General features: G+C 39.5%; 1 protein-coding gene across 1 annotated transcript; it reads left to right on the top strand.

The window, feature by feature from the left end:
- Window positions 1-17,438: 17,438 nt before the first annotated feature.
- Window positions 17,439-23,676, top strand: LOC309872877 (olfactory receptor 5AN1-like; the record flags this gene model as incomplete). The annotated part of the gene is made up of 3 exons (XM_082747842.1): window positions 17,439-17,581; window positions 19,354-19,453; window positions 22,726-23,676. Exon 3 carries the CDS (start codon window positions 22,738-22,740, stop codon window positions 23,674-23,676), a length of 939 nt encoding a protein of 312 aa, XP_082603968.1. The 5' UTR covers window positions 17,439-17,581; window positions 19,354-19,453; window positions 22,726-22,737.
- Between the last annotated feature and the right edge of the window lie 275 nt (window positions 23,677-23,951).

Here is a 23,951-nt window from a genome sequence, read left to right as displayed (position 1 = left end):
TGGGTTTTCCACATATAGTATCATGTCATCTGCGAAGAATGATATTTTGACTTCTTCTTTGCCAATTTGGATGCCTTTAATTTCCGTTGTTGTCTGATTGCTGAGGCTAGGACTTCTAGTACTATGTTGAATAGCAGTGGTGATAATGGACATCCCTGCCATGTTCCTGACCTTAGTGGAAAAGTTTTCAGTTTTTCTCCATTGAGAATGATATTTGCGGTGGATTTTTTGTAGATGGCTTTGATGATATTGAGGTATGTGCCCTCTATCCCTACACTTTGAAGAGTTTTGATCAGGAAGGGATGCTGTACTTTGTCAAATGCTTTTTCAGCATCTATTGAGAGTATCATATGGTTTTTGTTCTTTCTTTTATTTATGTGTTGTATCACATTGATTGGTTTGTGGATGTTGAACCAACCTTGCAGCCCTGGAATAAATCCCACTTGGTTGTGGTGAATAATCCTTTTAATGTACTGTTGGATCCTATTGGCTAGTATTTTGGTGAGAATTTTCGCATCTGTGTTCATCAAGGATATTAGTCTGTAGTTCTCTTTTTTGATGGGATCCTTGTATGGTTTTGGGATCAAGGTGATGCTGGCCTCATAAAAGGAGTTTGGAAGTTTTCCTTCCATTTCTATTTTTTGGAACAGTTTCAGGAGAATAAGAATTAGTTCTTTAAATGTTTGGTAGAATTCCCCCGGAAAGCCATCTGGCCCTGGGCTTTTGTTTGTTTGGAGCTTTTTAATGACTGTTTCAATCTCCTTACTGGTTATGGGCCTGTTCAGGTTTTCTATTTCTTCCTGGTTCAGTTGTGGTAGTTTATATGTCTTTAGGAATGCATCCATTTCTTCCAGATTGTCAAATTTGTTGGTGTAAATTGTTCATAGTATGTTCTTATAATTGTCTGTATTTCTTTAGTGTTGGTTGTGATCTCTCCTCTTTCATTCATGATTTTATTTATTTGGGTCCTTTCTCTTTTGTTTTTGATAAGTCTGGCCAGGGGTTTATCAATCTTATTAATTCTTCCAACGAACCAGCTCCTAGTTTCGTTGATTTGTTCTATTGTTTTTTTTGGTTTCTATTTCATTGATTTCTGCTCTGATCTTTATGATTTCTCTTCTCCTGCTGGGCTTAGGGGTTTTTTTTTTTTTTTTTTTGTTCTTTCTCCAGCTCCTTTAAGTGTTGGGTTAGGTTTTGTACCTGAGACCTTTCTTGTTTCTTGAGAAAGGCTTGTACCACTATATATTTTTCTCTCAGGACTGCCTTTGTTGTGTCCCACAGATTTTGAACTGTTGTGTTTTCATTATCATTTGTTATCATAAATTTTTTCAATTCTTCTTTAATATACTGGTTGACCCATTCATTCTTTAGAAGGATGCTGTTTAGTCTCCATGTATTTGGGTTCTTTCCAGATTTCCTCTTGTGATTGAGTTCTAGCTTCAGAGCATTGTGGTCTGAAAATATGCAGGGAATGATCCCAATCTTTTGATACCAGTTGAGACCTGATTTATTACCCAGGATGTGATCTATTCTGGAGAATGTTCCTGTACACTAGAGGAGAATTTGTATTCTGTTGCTGTGAAATGAAATGTTCTGAATGTATATGTGATGTCCATCTGGTCCAGTGTGTCATTTAAGGCCTTTATCTCCTTGTTGATCTTTTGCTTGGATGATCTCAATTTCAGTGAGGGGAGTGTTAAAGTTCCCTACTATTATTGTATTATTGTTGATGTGTGTCTTTGATTTTGTTATTAATTGGTTTATATAGTTGGCTGCTCCCACGTTGGGGGCATAGATATCATAGATATTTAAAATTGTTAAGTCTTCTTGTTGGACAGATCCTTTGAGTATGATATAGTGTCCTTCTTCATCTCTTATTATAGTCTTTGGCTTAAAATCTAATTGATCTGATATAAGGATTGCCACTCCTGCTTTCTTCTGATGTCCATTAGCATGGTAAATTGTTTTCCACCTCCTCAGTTTAAATCTTGAGGTGTCTTTGGGTCTAAAATGAGTTTCTTATAGGCAAAATATTGATTTTTTAAATCCATTCTGATACCCTGTGTCTTTTGAGTGGGGCATTTAGCCCATTAACATTCAGGGTAACTATTGAGAGATATGAATTTAGTGCCATTGTATTGCCTGTAAGGTGACTGTTACTTTATATGGTCTCTGTTCCTTTCTGATCTACCACTTGTAGGCTCTCTCTTTGCTTAGAGGACCCCTTTCAATATTTCCTGTAGAGCTGGTTTGGTGTTTGCAAGTTCTTTCAGTTTTTGTTTGTCCTGGAAGCTTTTAATCTCTCCTATTTTCAATGATAGCCTAACTGGATATCGTATTCTTGGCTGCATGTTTTTCTCATTTAGTGCTCTTTATATATCATGCTAGCTCTTTCTGGCCTGCCAGGTCTCTGTGGATAAGTCTGCTGCCAATCTAATATTTTTATCATTGTATGTTATAGACTTCTTTTTCCGAGCTGCTTTCAGGACTTTCTCTTTGTCACTAAGACTTGTAAATTTTACTATTAGGTGACCGGGTGTGGACCTATTCTTATTGATTTTGAGGGGGGTTCTCAGTGCCTCCTGGATTTTGATGCTTGGTCCCTTTGCCATATTGGGGAAATTCTCTCCAGTATACCTTCTGCTCCCCTCTTTCTTTCTTCTTTCTGGAATCCCAGTTATTCTAATGTTGTTTCATCTTATGGTGTCACTTATCTCTCGAATTGTCCCCTCATGGTCCAGTAGCTGTTTGTCCCTCTTTTGCTCAGCTCTTTATTCTCTGTCATTTGGTCTTCTATATCGTTAATTCTTTCTTCTGCCTCATTTATCCTAGCGGTGAGAGCCTCCATTTTTTATTGAATCTCTTTAATAGTTTTTTTTTTATTTCAACTTGGTTAGTTTTAATTCTTTTATTTCTCCAGAAAGGGCTTTTATATCTCCTGAGAGGGTTTCTCTAATATCTTCCATGACTTTTTCAAGCCCAGCTAGAACCTTGAAAATCATCATTCTGAACTCTAGATCTGACATATTACCAATGTCTGTATTGATTATGTCCCTAGCCTTTGGTACTGCCTCTTGTTCTTTTTCTTTGTGGTGAATTTTTCCGCCTTGTCATTTTGTCCAGATACGAGTATATGAAGGTGCAGTAAAATACTAAAAGGGTGGCAACAACCCTAGGAAAATATGCTTTAATCAAATCAGAAGAGATCCCCAATCATGAGGGGGGGAGAAAGGGGATAAAAAGAGGTTCAGAAAGAAAAAAAAAAAGCAAGGAAAAGAAACAATTAAAAAAAAACGAATAAAGAAACAGTATAAAAAAGAAAAAATATATATATTAGATAAAGTAGTTAAAAAACGTTAAAGAAGAAAAGCGTAGAAGTTAAAAAAATTTAGTAGAAGAAGAGAAAAGAAAATTGAAAAAGGAAAAAAAAATTAACTGCAACACTAAAGAATTATGGGGAGAAAGCCATGAGTTCCGTGCTTTGCTTTCTCCTCCTCTGGAATTCTGCTGCTCTCCTTGGTATTGAAACTGCACTCCTTGGTAGGTGAACTTGGTTCTGGCTGGATTTCTTGTTGATTTTCTGGGGGAGGAGCCTGTTGTAGTGTTTCTCTAGCGTCTTTGCCCCAGGTAGAATTGCACCGCCCTTACCAGGGGCCGGGCTGATTAATCTGCTCAGCTTTGCTTTTGGGTGCTTTTGTTCCCTGAGTGCTTTCTGTAGAGTTCCGGAGGATGGGAATGAAAATGGCAGCCTCCCGGTCTTTGGCCCAGAGGAGCCTAGAGCCCAGGGCCCCACTCCTCAGTGCGCCCTCAGAGAACCGCACGCAGTTATTCCCGTCTCCCTGACCTCCGGCCACGCTCCGAGCTCACCGAGCCTGAGACAGGTTCAAGGTAACCCTAAGCTAGGAGCTCACTCCTCGGCTCTGTCTCTGTAGCCGGCTTCCCTGTTCTAATACCTGTAAGCTCTGCGACACTCAGAACCCCCCGATACTTCTGTGACCCTGCGGGACCTGAGGCCATGCTGACCCTGTGTGGGCTTCACCCCGGTTTAGCCTCTGGAGCGATGTCCCTCAGCGGTACAGACTTCTAAAAGTCCCGATTTTGTGCTCCATTGCTCCGCCACTTGCCGGGAGCCGTCCCCTCCCCCCAGGATCTATCTTCCCATTGCTTTAGTTTCACTTCTCCGCCAGTCCTACCTTTCAGAAAGTGGTTGTTTTTTTGTTTCTAGAATTGCTGTTCTTCTTCTCTTCAATCTGCCGTTGGATTTGTAGGTGTTTGCAATCTTTAGATAAGCTATCTATCTGATCTCCTGCTAGCTGAAGCAGTCTCAGTATGCTACTTCTCTGCCATTTTGACTCCTCAATGAAATATTTTTTTAAACCCATAAAATCACTAAGATAGGTATACCAGGAGAAATGACAACAGAAGCTAAAGGTGGAAGCAGATCTATGAGGAATAACCCACTCAGTTTCAAGAAATCAGGAAGCTATGGGTGTTGGGTAGATGGGACAGGAAAGCCAAGAAGACACAAACCGCGTTCCATTGCACAGCTCTCAGAAGTTCAGGAATTGTGGGCTCTAGGGACCTGCATAGTGGGTGGGGCTTAATACTGGAGATTTGATTGAAAATCTATTAAAAGTAACTTGACTTCTAGACCAGCCTGTCTCCTCTTTTATACAGGAAACTCTACCCATCCTCATCATTCCTCTCTCCCTCTAGTAGAATATTGGAGGTTTCTTCTCTGAGGAATTGAACTAAGATATATGGGCCCTGGGCCATCAGACATATCTATGGGGGAAATATAAAAAAAAATAGAGGAATGAAGTAATATCTGCATAGTGAAAAATTTTACTACTTATATCTACATGGGGGAGATTCTTTTTCCACTGCACACATACTCCATTCACTTATTCAACTCTCAAAATACTCCTAGCTAGGTTGATACCTCTTGGTTAGGAAACTGGAGAATTCTGGGTAGAGAAAAAACTGCCCATGATTACAGCAGATGTTCTTCACAGCAATTGAGAAGTGCTCCCCAGATTGCCTAGCAGGAAGGTCAGCAGAAGAGAGTTTCTGGTTATAAACATCAAGCCTCAAATATTGCTTTTTAGTGTCTCTCAGAGGCTGTAAAGTAGTCAAAGTCATCAGTTTCTGGGTGAAAGCAAGCCTGTAATATGCTCCATGGTAGCTTCCCAGAGACTGTGTGAGACTCCAGAAATGATGGCTGGTGTGTGTGTGTGTGTGTGTGTGTGTGTGTGTGTGAAGACCCAACTCCCAGAGGTCTGAACCTGTCGGGGATTCCAGGACAATAAATTGACCAGGGAGAAGAATCACCAAATGAGGGGTACTGTGGACACTCAGAGTACAACCAAGAGAATTTAAAGAGAATTTTTAAAATATATATTTTCATATATAAGTTTATGAGCTAATTTCATACATATTACATGACTACTTATATAATACCTTACACTGCAAGTAGTTACATCACTAGATTTGTTTTTTTTTTTTTTCTGTTACTGTATGAAGATGGCAGGTGAGAAATTATATGCAGATATTATAGATAGAACCTTTGGGCACAGAGAGGTCTGACACTTTCTTCCCACATTAGCAAGAATTCATTTGAATCTCATGAAGTGTGATTTGTGGAACACAAATGGTTCTTTCTCACCAGAAACATGTCCTCTATTGCATGGCCATAGTGTCCACATTCTTTACTTTTGGTGTTATACCTTTAAAACTATTTGAAGAATCTGCTCAGTTTAAGGATTAAGTTATTACAGTTCTTATCAGGGAGAAATAAAACTACCAGCCTATCAGTAAAAGTTAAATAATTAATTCATTGCCTACCCATCTCTTTCTACCTAGAAGTGAGAAGAGTTGAAGTAGATCAAACCAAGAACGGGAACTTATGTAAAACATCTCTATATCCTTAATAACTGGCAAGGTAGATGACCTTCATTTTCAGAAAACTAGAAACAAGCAAAAATGTTTGTGGGGATGATAAGTAGATATTTTTAGTGAAGGATTAGTAATACAGCATAACATGTTGGGGAGAACTCCAAATCAGAACATAGAAATTATACTATTAATAGAAGGCATGGTAGTACCACAGCCCCTTGTAAGTGCTTTATAGGAATTACCCAATTTGATTCTCTCTTTGAAGACCTACTCTATGATGTAGCTACTACTAACAGTCCCATTTTATGATAATCCTGAGGTGATCATTCTGAGACTGGGAGAGGTTAATTTGGTCATGGTCCCACAGTCATCAAGTGAAAGGGTCGGAATTCTACCCAGATTGAGTGATACTAATAGCCCAGGTTGTAACCATGGTAAGTCATGGCTCTATAATGGATTGGTTATACCATTTTACTTATTGACTCAATGTCCTTGCTTACCCACAGGAAATAACCCCATGTCTGACTCAGAGGCTGCAGTGATGATGGGATCTGGTTCAGATACTTGAGAAAATGTATGGATGTATATATCTAAAATGAAAGTACATTGACCACAGGGAAATGTTCACATATCTAATTTATTTTATTTTATTATTTTAAAAAAGATTTTATTTATTTATTTGACAGAGATCACATGTAGGCAGAGGCAGACAGAGAGAGAGAGAGAGGAGGAAGCAAGCTCCCCGCTGAGCAGAGAGCAGGAGGCAGCGCTCAATCCCAGGACTCCGAGATCATGACCTGAGCCAAAGGCAGAGGCTTTAACCCACTGAGCCACCCAGGCTCCCCTAATTTATTTTATATTTTAAAGATTTATTTATTTGACAGAGATCACAAGTAGGCAGAGAGGCAGGTGGACGATGGGGGGGGGGGTAGTCAGGCTTCCTGCTGAGCAGAGAGCCCAATGTGGGGCTTGATTCCAGGACCCTGGGATCATGACCTGAGCCAAAGGCAGAGGCTTTAACCCACTGAGCCACCAGGTACCTCTCTAGTTTATTTTAATTAAGGTATTTCACCAGCTAGTATTTTTTAAAATTTATTTATTTTTTTCAGCATAACAGTATTCATTGTTTTTGTACCACACCCAGTGCTCCATGCAATTCGTGCCCTCACTAATACCCACCACCTGCTTTCCCCAACCTCCCATCCCCCGCCCCTTCAAAACCCTCAGATTGTTTTTCAGAGTCCATAGTCTCTCATGGTTCACCTCCCCTTCCAATTTCCCCCAACTCCCTTCACCTCTCCATCTTCCCTTGTCCTCCATGCTATTTGCTATGTTCCACAAATAAGTGAAACCATATGATAATTGACTCTCTCTGCTTGACATACTTCACTCAGCATAATCTCTTCCAGTCCGGACCACGTTGCTACAAAACTTGGGTGTTCATCCTTTCTGATGGAGGCATAATAGTCCATAGTGTATATGGACCACATCTTCCTTATCCATTCATCTGTTGAAGGGCATCTTGGTTCTTTCCACAGTTTGGCAACCATGGCCATTGCTGCTATAAACATTGGGTTCAGATGGCCCTTCTTTTCACTACATCTGTATCTTTGGGGTAAATACCCAGTAGTGCAATGGCAGGGTCATAGGTAAGTTCTACTTTTAATTTCTTGAGGAATCTCCACGCTGTTCTCCAAAGAGGCTGCACCAACTTGCATTCCCACCAACAGTGGAAGAGGGTCCCCCTTTCTCCACATCCTCTCCAAGATACGTTGTTTCCTGTCTTGTTAATTTGGGCCATTCTAAGTGGTGTAAGGTGGTATCTCAATGCGGTTTTAATTTGAGTCTCCCTGAGGGCTAGTGATGATGAACATTTTTTTTTTAATTTTTATTTTTTATAAACATATATTTTTATCCCCAGGGGTACAGGTCTGTGAATCACCAGGTTTACACACTTCACAGCACTCACCAAAGCACATACCCTCCCCAATGTCCATAATCCCACCCTCTTCTCCCAAACCCCCTCCCCCCAGCAACCCTCAGTTTGTTTTGTGAGATTAAGAGTCACTTATGATGAACATTTTTTTATGTCTGATAGCCATTTGTATGTCTTCATTGGAGAAGTGTCTGTTCATATCTTCTGCCCATTTAAAAAAAAATATGATTGTCTGTTTTGTGTGTGTTGAGTTTGAGGAGTTCTTTATAGATCCTGGATATCAACATTTTGTCTGTACTGTCATTTGCAAATATCTTCTCCCATTCCGTGGGTTGCCTCTTTGTTTTCTTGACTCTTTCCTTGGCTGTACAGAAGCTTTTGATCTTGATTAAGTCCCAAAAGTTCATCTTTGCTTTTGTTTCCTTTGCCTTTGGAGACATATCTTGAAAGAAGTTGCTGTGGCCGATATAGAAGAAATTACTGCCTATGTTCTCCTCTAGGGTTTTGATGGATTCCTGTCTCACGTTGAGGTCTTTTATCCATTTTGAGTTTATCTTTGTGTACGGTGTAAGAGAATGATCGAGTTTCATTCTTCTACATATAGCTGCCCAGTTTTCCCAGCACCATTTATTAAAGAGACTGTCTTTTTTTTCCACTGTATATTTTTTCCTGCTTTGTTGAAGATTAGTTGACCGTAGGTGTTGGGAGCCAGTACAGGAGGCCTACTATAAGAGCTGTAAGGGACTGAATATGATTGGCTGTTCATTTAGGTCCACTCACGGGGGAGGTGCATGAGCACTGTGGTGATTGGCTAGGTGGGCTAAGCTGCCGGTGTATATATGCTTGAATGTACTTGTAGAGGCGCCGGCCAGAGGGGGCCGCAGCCCCGACCATGGCGGCGGTGGCGGTGGGCGCCGAGGGGCGGCGCGTGGCCCTGGAGGCGGCGGCGGCGCCCGAGCGGGGCAGCGGTAGCTGCGTGCTGTGCTGCGCCAGAGGGGGAAGAAGATAAAAAGAAGCATTAAAGAAGTTTGCCTCCACGCGTGTCTCCCTGTCGTTCTTGCCGGCCGAGAGCAACACGTAGGGTTGAGGGTCGATATCTGGGCACTCTACTCTGTTCCACTGGACTATGTGTCTGTTTTTATGCCAGTACCATACTGTCTTGGTGATCACAGCTTTGTAGTAAAGCTTGAAATCAGGTAACGTGATGCTCCCAGCTTTATTTTTGTTTTTCAACATTTCCTTAGCGATTCGGGGTCTCTTCTGATTCCATACAAATTTTTGGATTATTTGCTCCAGCTCTTTGAAGAATACCGGTGGAATTTTGATTGGAATAGCATTAAAAGTATAGATTGCTCTAGGCAGTATAGACATATTAACAATGTTTATTCTTCTGATCCAAGAGCATGGAATGGTCTCCCATCTTTTTGTGTCTTCTTCAATTTCTTTCATGAGTGTTCTGTAGTTCCTCGAGTACAGATCCTTTACCTCTTTGGTTAAGTTTATTCCCAGGTATCTTATGGTTCTTGATGCTATAGTAAATGGAATCGATTCTCTAATTTCCCTTTCTGTATTTTCATTATTAGTGTATAAGAAAGCCACTGATTTCTGCACATTGACTTTGTATCCTGCCACGTTGCTGAATTGTTGTATGAGTTCTAGTAGTTTGGGGATGGAGTCTTTTGGGTTTTCCATATAAAGAATCATGTCATCTGCAAAGAGAGAGAGAGTTTGACTTCTTCATTACCAATTTGGATACCTTTTATTTCTCTTTGTTGTCTGATTGCTGTTGCTTGGACTTCTAATACTATGTTGAACAAGAGTGGTGAGAGTGGGCAACCTTGTCCTGTTCCTGATCTCAGCGGGAAGGACACAAGCTTTTTCCCATTGAGGATGATATTTGCTGTGGGTCTTTCATAGATAGATATGATGAAATTCAGGAATGTTCCCTCTATTCCTATACTTTGAAGCATTTTAATCAGGAACAGATGCTGGATTTTGTCAAATGCTTTTTCTGCATCAATTGAGAGGACCATGTGTTTCTTCTCTCTTCTCTTATTAATTTGTTCTATCATATTTATTGATTTGTGAATGTTGAACCATCCTTGTAGCCCAGGTATGAATCCCACCTGGTCATGGTGGATAATCTTTTGAATTTGCTGTTGGATCCTGTTGGCTAGGATCTTGTTGAGAATCTTAGCATCCATATTCATCAGTGATATTGGTCTGAAATTCTCCTTTTGGGTAGGGTCTTTGTCTGGTTTGGTGATCAGGGTAATGCTGGCTTCATAGAAAGAGGAAGTTTTCTTTCTGCTTCAATTTTTTGAAACAGGTTCAGGAGAATAGGTGTTATTTCTTCTTTGAAAGTTTGGTAGAATTCCCCAGGGAATCCATCAGGTTCTGGGCTCTTGTTTTTTGGGAAGTTTTTTTTAACATCGCTTCAATCTCATTACTAGATATTGGTCTATTCAGGTTGTCAATTTCTTCCTGGTTCAATTTGGGGGAGTTTATAGTTTTCCAGGAATGCATCCATTTCATCTAGGTTGCTTAGCTTATTGGCATATAACTGTTGATAATAACTTCTGATGTTTGTTTCTACTTCCTTGGTGTTAGTTGTGATCTCTCCCTTTTCATTCATAATTTTATGTATTTGAGCTTTCTCTCTTTTCTTTTGGATTATTGTTGCCAATGGTTTATTGATCTTATTTATTCTTTCAAAAAACAAGCTTCTAGTTTTATTGATACGTTCTACTGTATCTCTGGTTTCTACCTCATCGATCTCAGGTCTAATCTTGATTATTTCCCTTCTTATGTGTGGAGTTGGTTTGTTGTTGATTCTCCAGTTCTTGAAGGTATAGAGACAGCTGCTGTGTTCTGGATTTTTCATTTTTTTTTGAGGGAGGCTTGGATGGTTATGTTTTTCCCCCTTAGGACCGCCTTTGCTGTATCCCATAGGTTTTGGACCAAAGTGTCTTCATTGTCATTGGTTTCCATGAATTGTTTAGTTCTTCCTTGATCTCCTGGTTGATCCAAGCATTCTTAAGCAAGGTGGTCTTTAGCTTCCAGGTGTTTGAGTTCCTTCTGAACTTTTCCTTGTGATTGAGCTCTAGTTTCAAAGCACTGTGATCTGAGAATGTGCAGGAAATAATCTCAGTCTTTTGGTATCAGTTGAGTCCTGATTTGTGACCCAGTATGTGGTCTGTTCTTGAGAAGGTTCCATGTGCACTTGAGAAGAATGAGTATTCTATTGTTTTAGGGTGGAATGTTCTGTATATATCTATGTGGTCCATCTGGTCCAATGTGTCATTCAATGCTCTTGTTTCTTTATTGATTTTCTGCTTCGATGATATGTCTCTTTCTGAGAGAGGCGTGTTAAGATCTCCTAATATTAGTATATTCATATCAATATGATTCTTTATCTTGATTAACAGTTTTTTTATGTAATTGGCTGCTCCCATATTGGGGGCATAGATATTTACAACTGGTAGATCATCTTGGTGGATAGTCCCTTTAAGAATGATGTCGTGTCCTTCTGTATCTCTGACTACAGTCTTTAGTTTAAAGTCTAATTTGTCTGTTATGAGAATCGCTACCCCAGCCTTCTTTTGAGGTCCATTGGCATGAAAGATGCTTCTCCATCCCGTCACTTTCAGTCTGGGTGTATCTTTAGGTTCAAAATGGGTCTCTTGCAGACAACATATGGATGTGCCCTGTCATTTTATCCAGTCTGCAACCCTGTGCTGTTTTATGGGCGCATTTAGGCCATTCACATTGAGGGTGATTATTGGTAGATACGTTTTTATTGACATCGTTTTACCTTTGAAGTCTTTCTTTTTGTAGATTGTCTCTATATTTCTGTTCAATGCTATTCTTGGGCTTTTTCCTCCTTTAAAGAAGCCCCCTTAATATTTCTTACAGTGTTGGCTTGGTGGTTGCATAGTCTTTTAAGCCTTGCCAATCTTGGAAACTCTTTATCTCTCCATCCATTCTGAATGTCAGTCTTGCTGGATAAAGTATTCTTGGTTGCATGTTCTTCTCATTCAGTGCCCTGAATATATCTTTCCAGCCCTTTTTGTCTTGCCAGGTCTTTGTGATGTTATTCTTATGGGTTTACCTCTGTAAGTAAGGAGCCTCTTTGTCCTTGCGGCTTTCAAGAGATTATATCTACAATTATGATTCCTCAATTTGACTATCAGGTGCCCTGATGTTTTTCTGGAATCTATAATTTTGGGGTGGAGACCATTCAGCCTCTAGTACATGAATGCTGGTTCCATTCGCGAGATTGGGAAAATTTTCATGAAGAACTTGTTCCACTATATCTTCTATACTTCTTTCTTTCCCCTCCCCTTCAGGGATTCCAATAATTCTGACGTTGGAGTGTTTCATGGCATCATTTATTTCCCTGATTCTGTTTTTGTGGCTTCTAAGCTCTTTGTTCCAGGCTTCCTCCTGATCCTTTCTATCTGTTTGTCTTCCAGATCACTAATTCTATCTTCTGTCTCAGTTACCCTAGCTTTGAGAGAATTTAGATTAGATTGGAACTCATTGAGAGCATTGTGAAGCTCATTCCTGGTAGCTTTCAGCTCTTCCCTAACATTTAAAATATGATCTCTGGTGTTTTCAGTTCAGCCCTAATCAATTCCGTTTGGTCATCCATGGCTTTCTCCAACCTAGCTATTGCTTGGATAATTGTTAGCCTGAATTCTCTTTCCAACACATTGTCCATACGGATAGCTGTTAGCTCTGTTGCAGAAGGCCCATCTTCTGTATTTTTCTTCTGTTGGGCATTCCTCCTCCTAGTCATTTTGGTGAGAGATGGCTGAACGGATGTAGCTGGATGTATCGATCGTGGTGCAGTCAAGGTGCACCCTGGAACACTTGTGAGCAATCAGGGTTCCCAACCAAATGAGAGAAAAAGGAAAAGGAAAAGAAAAAAAAAAAGAGAGAGAGAGAGATACAGGAAAGAAAGGTAAGATAAAAGAGGGTTCAGCCCAAATGGGTCCCAAGGTAAGATTTATGAAGTATACAAACAAAACCAGACAAACGAAAAGACTGATAAAAGTATATGACAAGAGAAAAAAAAATATGAAAATAAAGGAAGAATCTCATCAAAAAGAACCCCAATTGTATGATTTATATACTATCAGGACAAACACAAAACACAGAAAAACTGGTGGAAGAGAAAGATGGGAGAGTGGTTATAAATTCTCAGTGTGGGTGAGGAAGGTTGTTTTGATTCTTCCTGGATGTATCTTGATATCTTTGTTAAAGGACTCAACTTTCCTAAGATAAAGGGGTATTAAAAATTGGCTTACCTATAGGGGTAGCATTGATTGGGGAAATGGGATTACCTTGAAGTTTGACTCTATATGAATATTAGAAAATAAAAATAAAAAAAGGAATAAACTAGACTAAACTAAACTACAATTTAAGAAAAAAGGAAATTTAAAAAATAGAAATGCAAAAGGAAAACACAGGTGTATGTATCAAAAAGTTCAGGTTAGAAGGTTATTATGGAATTTGATGTACTGGACATCTCACTGTGATGGTAAATAGGTTAAAAAATTATCTATATAATAATAAAAATTATCTGTATTAAAAAATGAGCCAGATTAGTGGGAACAAATTAAAAATAAAAGTTGTCCTTTGAAGTAGTGGTGGTTGTTCTCTTATCTTTTTTTTTCCTTTCCTGATTGGTTTTCTGGGGGAGGGGCCTGCCACGTGGGTTTTCAGTCAATGATGTTCTCTAAGTCCTCCCACCCCCCCTCAAGGGGGTGGGCTCTGAGGAAACTGTTTTTTTCAGGCTTTTGTTCTCTGGAGGTTTTTATGTTTGTTCGCTTTTGTTTTTCTCTCTCGCCTTGACTGCTTTTGATGGTTTTTGTAGGTTTAGAGGAAAGCAAATTGCACCTTGACCTCCCTCTCAGAGAGAAGCCTCAGTCTGGCTGCAGAGCCCAAATAAATCCCCCCTTGGCCGCTGGCAGAGCAGTTTCCGAGTCGCGGTCCCTGGGGACTCAGGATTTTTTTTTTTTTTAAAGTAATTGACTTTTTAAAAAAATTATTTATTTGACAGAGAGAGATCACAAGTAGGAAGAGAGGCAGAGAGAGAGGAGGAAGCAGGCTCCCTACTGAGCAGAGAGCCAGATGCCGGACTCGATCCCAGGACCCTAAGATCATGACCTGAGCCAAAGGCAGCGGCTTAACCCACTGAGCCACCCAGGTGCCCAGGATTTTTTGCTTGTACCCAAAACCATGGCAGAGGCGGTTGTCTGGGCAGCTCCAGACTGCCAGAGAGGTTCCAAGCAGCTATCCCACACTGAGATTTTCCTGCCGGCCTGGGCTGGGAGTGCCTAGTCTTTCCGGGTCCAAGAGCACTGGGCTGGCGCCTGTGCGCACCTCTCTCAGGGGAGGGAACAGGGCATGACTCGGACTCTGATGGCATGGCAGGGCACTCTTGTGGGGACTGCAAAAAGGCTGTGCTTCTGTTGGCTGGCGAGGCTCCCAGCCCTTCATGGGAGCCAGGCTCCATGCGCTCTCAGGCGCGCTGGTGGCTCAGGGACCAAGACCTGGTTCCTTTGCCACTCTCTCTCGCTCTGCGACAGAGGTGGCTCTGCTGGGTCTGGGGACTTAAGGCCCTGTCTCTAACACACCAATTCCCACAATTTTCCCCCGGTGATGCTTTGCTCTTCTGAGTGCTTTCTACCAGACTCCTGAGTTAATGCTGGTCCCCAGTCGCAGGGCACTCTCGTATTGGGATATTACTTTCCAATGGGTCACCTCTGGTGGCTCCCTCCGCCTTTTGTTTATCTTCCGATATCACTCCGACTTTCCCACTCTGCTTTACCTGCCCACTGGTGTCTTCTGCTCCGGTAGAGATCCAGACGTGTATAATTCGATCTCAGGCTGATTTCGTGGGTGATAGGAGTTCTTTGGAAGGTAATCAGCTCACTTTAGGGTACAGGTTGAAAGGGCGTCTCCTCCTACTTCCCTGCGATCTTGTCTCACCCACCAGCTCATATTTTACCAAAATCATCTTGTGCAAATCTTTTAGCTCCTCTGGCTTTAGGTTGCTCACCTGGTACTTGAAGGTATTGGAATAGAGGATCTCTAGGTCCTTTTCAACTCAAATGTCTTTTTGATATTAGCCACAGCAACTTCTTTCAAGATAGGTCTCCAAAGGCAAAGGAAACAAAAGCAAAATAAACTTTTGGGACTTCATCAAAATCAAAAGCTTCTGCACAGCAAAGGAAACAGTCAAAAAAACAAAGAGGCAACCCACAGAATGGGAGAAGATATTTGTAAATGACAGTACAGACAAAGGTTGATATCCAGGATCTATAATGAACTCCTCAAACTCAACACACACAAAACAGATAATCATATCAAAAAATGGGCAGAAGATATGAACAGACACTTCTCCAATGAAGACATACAAATGGCTATCAGACACATGAAAAAAATGTTCATCCATCACTAGCCCTCAGGGAGATTCAAATTAAAACCACATTGAGATATCACCTTACACCAGTTAGAATGGCCAAAATTAGCAAGACAGGAAACAACATGTATTGGAGGGATGTGGAGAAAGGGAAACCATCTTCCACTGTTGGTGGGAATGCAAGTTGGTGCAGTCACTTTGGAGAACAGTGTGGAGATTCCTCAAGAAATTAAAAATAGAACTTCCCTATGTCCCTGCCATTGCACTACTGGGTATTTACCCCAAAGATACAGATGTCGTGAAAAGAAGGGCCATCTGTACCCCAATTTTTTTTATTATTCTTTCTTTTTTTAAAATTAATTTATTTATTTTCAGAAAAACCATATTCATTATTTTTTCACCACACCCAGTGCTCCATGCAATCCATGCCCTCTATAATACCCACCACCTGGTACCCCAACCTCCCACTCCCCCGCCACTTCAAACCCCTCAGATTGTTTTTCAGAGTCCATAGTCTCTCGTGATTCACCTCCCCTTCCAATTTACCCCAACTCCCTTCTCTCTAACACCCCTTGTCCTCCATGATATTTGCTATGCTCCACAAATAAGTGAAACCATATGATAATTGACTCTCTCTGCTTGACTTATTTCATTCAGCATAATCTCTTCCAGTCCCATCCATGTTGCTACAAAAGTTGGGTACTCATCCTTTCTGATGGAGGCATAATGCTCCATAGTGTATATGGACCACATCTTCGTATCCATTCGTTCATTGAAGGGCATCTTGGTTCTTTCCATAGTTTGGCGACCATGGCCATTGCTGCTTTAAACATTGGGGTACAGATGTCCCTTCTTTTCATGATATGTTCACGAAATGTTGAAAAACAAAAATAAAGCTGGGGGCATCACATTACCTGATTTCAAGCTTTATTACAAAGCTGTCATCACCAAGACAGCATGGTACTGGCATAAAAACAGACACATAGTCCAGTGGAACAGAGTAGAGAGCCCATATATGGACCCTCAACTCTATCGTCAATTAATCTTCGACAAAACAGGAAAAATATACAGTGGAAAAAAGTCAGTCTCTTCAATAAATGGTGCTAGGAAAACTGGACAGCTATATGTAGAAGAATGAAACTCGACCATTCTCTTACACTGTACACAAAGATAAACTCAAAATGGATAAAAGACCTCAACGTGAGACAGGAATCCATCAAAACCCTATAGGAGAACATAGGCAGTAATTTCTTCTATATCAGCCACAGGAACTTCTTTCAAGATATGTCTCCAAAGGCAAAGGAAACAAAAGTGAAGATGAACTTTTGGGACTTCATCAAAATCAAAAGCTTCTGCACAGTAAAGGAAACAGTAAAAAAAAAAAAAAAACAAAGAGGCAAACCACAGAATAGAAGATATTTGCAAATGATTGTACCCCAATGTTTAGAGCAGCAATGGCCACGGTCGCCAAACTGTGGAAAGAACCAAGATGCCCTTCAGCGGACGAATGTATAAGGAAGGTGTGGTCCATATACACTATGGAGTATCATGCCTCCATCAGAAAGGACAAATACCCAACTTCTGTAGTAACATGGATGGGGTTGAAAGAGATTATGCTTAGTGAAATAAGTCAAGCAGAGAGAGTCAATTATCATATGGTTTCACTTATTTGTGGAGCATAACAAATAGCATGGAGGACATGGGGAGATGGAGAGGAGAAGGGAGCTGGGGGAATTTGGAAGGGGAGGTGAACCATGAGAGACTATGGACTCTGAAAAACAATCTGAGGGGTTTGAAGGGGCAGGGGGTGGGAGGTTTGGGTACCAGGTGGTGGGTACTATACAAGGCATGGATTGCATGGAGCACTGGGTGTGGTGCAAAATAATGAATACTGTTATGCTGAAAATAAATAAAAAATAAATTTAAAAAGTCTCCACATTCATTAAGAGAAAAGCTATAATTATGAGATCGTTAGAATTATGGGGAGGTGAGGAATAGATCCAGAAGGGACATGGCAAAATGGGACATGAAATTAGCAGGGTTAAAAACTCCATGACAACCATGACTCCAGAGAACAAGTACCTAGAGGGTTTTCTCCCTCTAATTGTCTTTTCCCCTATTATCTCTGCCCTTAACAATAACACATTTAAGAGGATCTCCAGTTATTGGCATCTCTCTTACTCTGAGTGGACAGCCTATTTTGTGGCCAAAGTGTCTCACATTGGAGAGTAACAGAATCCACCTGGAAATTTCCTTTGGAAAGGAAACAATTTCAGCCTTTGGCAAGAGCTCTGTCTTCTTGTGGAATCTGGGTCAAGGTGAGAGGGCAAGCTTTGGTGAGAACAGTGGATTCTGTGCTATCTTAATAGCCATGTGATTCTTCCAATAGGACCTGTGTGGAGCAAGGTTTATAGTCCTCAGTTTCTCCCATTCTTCATCTTTCTTCACTTCTACCCCCTCCACTGCAGGCTCTTCTTTGGTTCTCTTTTCCTTATCCAGGTTCTCTGACCTTCACTGAAAAGATTAATCTCTAATCAAAAATTTCAGAGATAATTCTAGGGTGAGAGATGAATGTGGAGATCCAGTTCTGTGATTTCATAAGGATGTGACCTTGAACTCTGTTATCTTCCATTTATTTTTATTTTCATTTGTAAAATGGGAGATAGTGGGATTATTTAGAATAATAAGATAATGTTTATAAAGACTAACAAATTTAAAAAGTCAATAATTGATCACTGAATTAAAAAAACATTTACTGATGTTCAGGGGGAATTTCCAAAGATCCCATATTCTTGTCTAGATTTTCCAACTTTTCAATCCCAAGGACTCTGAATTTTCTTTTGTTTAAGGAATGTGTTGTTATAATAAAATTAATTAATTTAATTTCCATGTTAATATATATCTTTGATTGATAATTTCTGAGTAGCAAAAGGCAAGCTGCTCACCAATTAATAATAATAAAGTACTTATGTACAGTGCCACTGGCCTTTTGAAATACTTCCAATAGCTCTTTGTGGTCATTCAGGGTACCTGCAAGTCTGGAGGCACTGGTGCGGATAACATCAGGGATGCCTCACTTCAAGGCACTATTGGTCTGTCTCTTGTAACCTTTTCTGTTACTTATATTGTTTTACTTCATTGCAACATCTTCTCTTTCTTTACCCAATTTTGTACTCTGCACAACCTTGCGAACTGCCCACATCCTCAGCAGTCAGAATTGGAAAGGTTTTGTTTACCTAGATGCACTTAGTAAAATCTCCAATTAATACTTACATCAGTCACCATTTCTTTAACTTGTCTTGCAAAATGGTGGACACATGCAAAAACTTAACCAAAAAGTGAATTTTCCCCCTTTCCTATAACTTACAAAATTTAAGAAGATACATTTTGTCATGAATTAGTAGAACAATCCACAATTCCTATCTTTTTGGAAATGATGAGTCACATGAAATACCTTCACCTCTGGCTGCCTCTGTCAGCAGAATGTGATAAGAAAAGGAAGAGCTTTACTGCAAGCGATTGATCAGAAGCCTGACTTTTTTCACCGAACTGATTGATTATGTTGGTGTATTGGGGGATGTTGTGCATGAGAGTTTATGTTTTCAAAATACTTTCATTGACTCCAACTCACCTTGGATAAAATGTGGAGAAGTAATATTGGCCACACTTTAGGGGTCAACAGAAGGATTTCCAAGTTCATAAAAGTATAATTGAAATGAAGAAGATAATTTTAGTTTTGCTTCCAAAGGTGGGTGAAAGCATCATTTGTTCACCATGTATTTGTTCAGTAACATAAATACTCGTATACAGGGTGCTTGTTGGTAATAGAGAAACATGTCCACTAGACCGTGCATTGTATGGAGCTTCATCAGCTCAGAGTTCCTAGTGGTGGTGGCCCATGAAAAGCGGCACAGCAGTTTACACTGCAGCTGACTGGGAGATAATAGAGTAACACCAGACAGAAATAAATACAGTCATTGACTAACAATATTCTTGAGTCTCAGCTTAGAGACCATCTAATTTAGAAAATAATTTATGTGAAGAGCTTCTTGATATTTCAGTATTACTTTGCTGTATTTTTCCTTCACAGAGAGGAATGATAATGGGGATGATAGTAGCCAACATTTATTGAGCCCTTACTGTTTTAAGCGCTTTATGTCAATCAGTCCTTGCAGCAACCCTCTGAGGTGGTAAGTACTCTTAGCGCTGTTTATAGATAAGGCAACTGAGGCACAGAGGGGTTAATAACTTGCTAAGGATGACACTGCCAGTAGGTAAAAGCCTGGAAATTCTGAAAGTCTGTTTTCTCTGTGATTCTCTCCTCCCTTCATTTCCCCTTCCCCTTACCCTTTCTGTCTTACTCTGTGCTTTTAAGGATTTATGTATCTTAATAGCTTTTGTTCCTATAAATATGGGGGTTGTTAAAAATTGATCAGACACAGAGAGGTTTAAAGAAGGAAACCAGAATCATACGATTCATTACTTCAGGCATTTTTAATTGTTTCCTGTGTTTGTATGTGTGTGTGTGAGAAAGAGAAAGAGACAGAGAGATACTAAGAGACAGAGATATTTTATAAAGCAAAAAAAAAATTTCCTTTGGGACGGTAGAATCATTTTTTATCCTCATCAGTAGTCAATATGAGTGCCCCATTCCCTGATTATGCCTTTTATATTAAAGGCATTACTGCATTGTCCTTTTTATGCCTTGTGACTATTTTTCCCTTATCAATTGTATTTCAAAGGTATTTTACTTAGGTGGATTTTGGTCACATAACCAAGTTTTAAATTGTTATATTTTTCTCTTATAGTTTCTGTTTTTGGTGTTAGATTTCAGACATTTTTTTCACATACCAAGATTATATAAATGCATATGAAGAATTTATCCTTTATCAACTTAAAATGCTGATTTTATTATATTTAAATTCTTATTGATCTTTAAATTTTTCTAAAACGTCTATAAGGTCTTTTTACACATGTCTATTTTCATAAGAATAGTGAATTATCAACAATGAATCCTGGAAGACTAAAAGGAAATAAAATTAAATAAAAAAAAAGAAGAGTAAATGATCAGTGTTTATACTACTTTTTAAAAAAAAAAATTCTTTTCAGTGTAACAGTATTCATTGTTTTGCACCACACCCAGTGCTCCATGCAATCTGTGCCCTCCCTCATATCCACCACCTGGTTCCCCCAACTACTTTTGAAAAATTTCTTTCTTTTTCCTTTTCTTTCTTTCTTTTTTTTACTTTTCAGGTTCTTTATTATGTGAATGCACATGTAATTTTCTTTCCTTTTTTTATTGTGTTATGTTAGTCACCATAAATTACATCATTAGTTTTTTATGCAGTGTTCCAAATTCATTGTTTATGTACAACACCCAGTGCTCCATGCATTTCATGCCCTCCTTAATACCCACCACCAGATTTACTCACCCCTGAACCCCCTTCCCCTCTAAAATCCTTAGTGTGTTTCTCAGAGTCCATAGTCTCTCTTGCTTCATAATACTCTTTAATATTTGAAAGTTCATGTCTTTTTGATTATTGATTTTTTTCAAATATTTCTTAGCTGTTCTCATTGACTTCTCTTTCATCTGAAGGAAGGACAGGTAGTTATGGAGCATAGGCCTAGTTGCAATCTACTATGAATCTGTTAATGAGCTCTAATATGATGACTGTATCAATAAATCATATGACATATAGCTATGTGGTACTTGGTAATTAAAGTTATTTACTTTTCCTTTGCATCAGGGTCATCATAGTTTAATGCTGGTTGTCAGTTGACCAAGTATCCTCAAACTCAAGCAAACTAAATAGAAAATTGTTTATGTGCTTTGTGTCTTCATGGCCCTGAGTGGACTGATTTGCTTTTTTTTTTTGGAATTTGAATCCTGTAGAATTAGCTTTTTAATTAATTAATTAATTAATTAAAAAATTATCAGTAGGGAATACACATTGTTTCTTTCTTCTAAAAATTTTTACTTATTTTTAAAATTTCTTTTCAGTGTTCCACAATTCATTGTTTATGAATCACACCCAGTGCTCCATGCAATACATGCTTTCTGTAATACACACCACCAGGCCCATCCAACCACCCACTCCTCTCCCTTCCAAAACCCTTAGTTTGTTTCTCAGAGTCCACAGTCTCTAATGGTTTGTCTCTCCCTCCAATATCCCCAACTCCCTTCTCCTTTCCACCTCTGCATGTCCTCCATGTTACTCCTTATGCTCCACAAGTAAGCGAAACCATATGATAATGGACTCTCTCTGCTTGATTTATTCCACTCAGTATAATCATGAGGTCTGAATCTACTTCTGCCTAGGGGTAATGATTCCTCACTGTCTACAAGCTCGGTGATGCCTCAGGAAATTCCTCAAATTAACCCATACAACTATAGCACTGTTGATGGTCCTAACCATGAGTACAGCTATCATTCATGGTTATCTGTAAGCAATCCATGATAATAATAGCCAACACCTATTGAACAATTACTGTGTACAGAATTGTGTCCTGAGCATCTCCATGAATTTTCTTGTAACTGTCCTAGTAATCTTATTGTCCAGGGGCTCTTAATGTTATTACTTCATTTTGAGTAAATCAATCTTAGTGTTTTTAAGCTACTGGGAGAAGCTCATAAAGCGAGAGGGTAGCAGACAAAACTCCAAAGTCTGAACCTTTAATGTTCTCAATTTGTTCTCATGCTGTTCCTCAAGCAGTAAAATACCCTAAAATTGAAATAATCTTGGGGTTAGTTGTGAACTATACTGCCTTTCCTTTGGTATACTTAGTACAAAGACTTCCCTAAGAAGACTTGTTGCATAACTTTATTGGGCACATATACTGTGCCTCAAGAAAATATTATCAGAGTGATAAGTTATGATATAGTTTTCCAGGTCAGTTAGAAGATGATATATTAACTGCATTCATATAAAAGTTTGTGAAATTATTACAAAGAGGGTAAATAACTTTTCATAAGGATAAAAGAGGAAATTTCAAAACATTATCTAGATGGCCATGTGGGCCTGAAAGGCTATCTCAGTTTTAATCTAGAGTGATTCCACTTATGTTCTCATGAATGAGTGGTTATATAATGAATTATCAGAGGTTTTAAAAAATTTGATGAGTGATCTCTGTAATAATCACATCATTTATATTTTAGTTCTCAGTCAAATTAAAAAAATATCTCTTTAATTTTCATGAGACTTCATGAACTAATTGAGAACCTAAAGCACTTTTAAAAATATTTCAATTATATTAGGCAACATATAATACATCATTATTTTGAAGCACTTTAAAAACACACTTCTTGACAATTTGAAATGAAATGCTGGGTCTGGGTCAGGGCACTGAGACATTGGTCTTTCCCAGCACTCAGTGGAGGGAAAAAATAGCACATATGGGAATTATAATACTGTCATCTCACCTGAGTCAACTGTGTATTCTCTTCTCTCTTTCCTGATTTTAGAAGTACAAGCCAATGATTGGGGAAGGAAATGTTACACAGATCACCTATTTCATCCTTTTAGGATTCTCTGATTTTCCCAGAATCCTAGCAGTGCTCTTTGTTGTATTCCTGCTGATCTACATTTTGACTCTGACTTGGAACCTGTGCCTCATCATCTTAATAAGGATAGACTCTCACCTCCACACACCCATGTACTTCTTCCTCAGTAATCTCTCGTTCATAGATATCTGCTATGTGACCTCTATAGCTCCCAAGATGCTCTCCAACTTTTTCCAAGAGCAGCAGACCATCACCTTTGTGGGTTGTGCTGTTCAGTTCTTTGTCTTTGCAACCATGGGACTGAGTGAGTCTTGTCTCATGACAGCCATGGCTTATGACCGATATAGTGCCATTTGCAATCCACTTCTCTATTCATCCATCATGTCACCCACCCTCTGTATTCGGATGGTGCTGGGATCCTATTTAGCTGGACTCTCTGCTTCTATATCCCAGTTGTGTACCATATTTCAGCTCCACTTTTGTGGGCCTAATGTCATCAACCACTTCTTTTGTGACACGCCCCAACTGTTAGCCTTGTCTTGCACTGACACTTTCTTTGTGCAACTGTTGATTGCTGTATTAGCAATGTTCTTTGGGATAATAAATGCCCTCATTATCATGATATCCTATGGCTATATTGTTATGTCCATCATGAAGATCACTTCAGCTAAAGGCAGGTCCAAAGCTTTCAACACCTGTGCTTCTCATCTGACAGCAGTTTCCCTCTTCTATACCTCAAGTATCTCTGTCTATTTGAGTTCTAGCTCTGGCAGTTCCTCCAGTTTTGACAGATTTGCATCAGTATTCTACACTGTGGTCATTCCAATGTTGAATCCCTTGATTTACAGTCTGAGAAACAAGGAAATCAAAGATGCATTGAAGAGGTTACAAAAGAAGAGATGGTTCTGCTGAGGTCCTAGTCCAGATTTGTCCTCTCAGAAACCTATCCCCCCAGTAACATACACATGAATGGACTCTAACAAAATTCATACTGCCTTTGGATAAACAAAGGTTAATTCGACACAGATAATATGCCAAGTGGACTGACAGCTGGCTTAATGCTACATAAGCACAATACCTTTAAGTCTTGGAGGTACATACATTCACCCTGCATGAGGAGTGGCCTCATCATTTATTAATATTCTGCAAGTGAGTTACCTGAGTGTCTCAGTCTGTTAAGCATCTGC

The sequence above is a fragment of the Mustela nivalis genome (genome assembly GCF_964662115.1).
Source record: "Mustela nivalis genome assembly, chromosome: 9".
In the NCBI taxonomy this organism is placed as follows: domain Eukaryota; kingdom Metazoa; phylum Chordata; class Mammalia; order Carnivora; family Mustelidae; genus Mustela; species Mustela nivalis.
The sequence above is the reverse complement of the archived record's forward strand: the minus strand, read 5'-3'. Positions and strand labels throughout refer to the sequence as shown.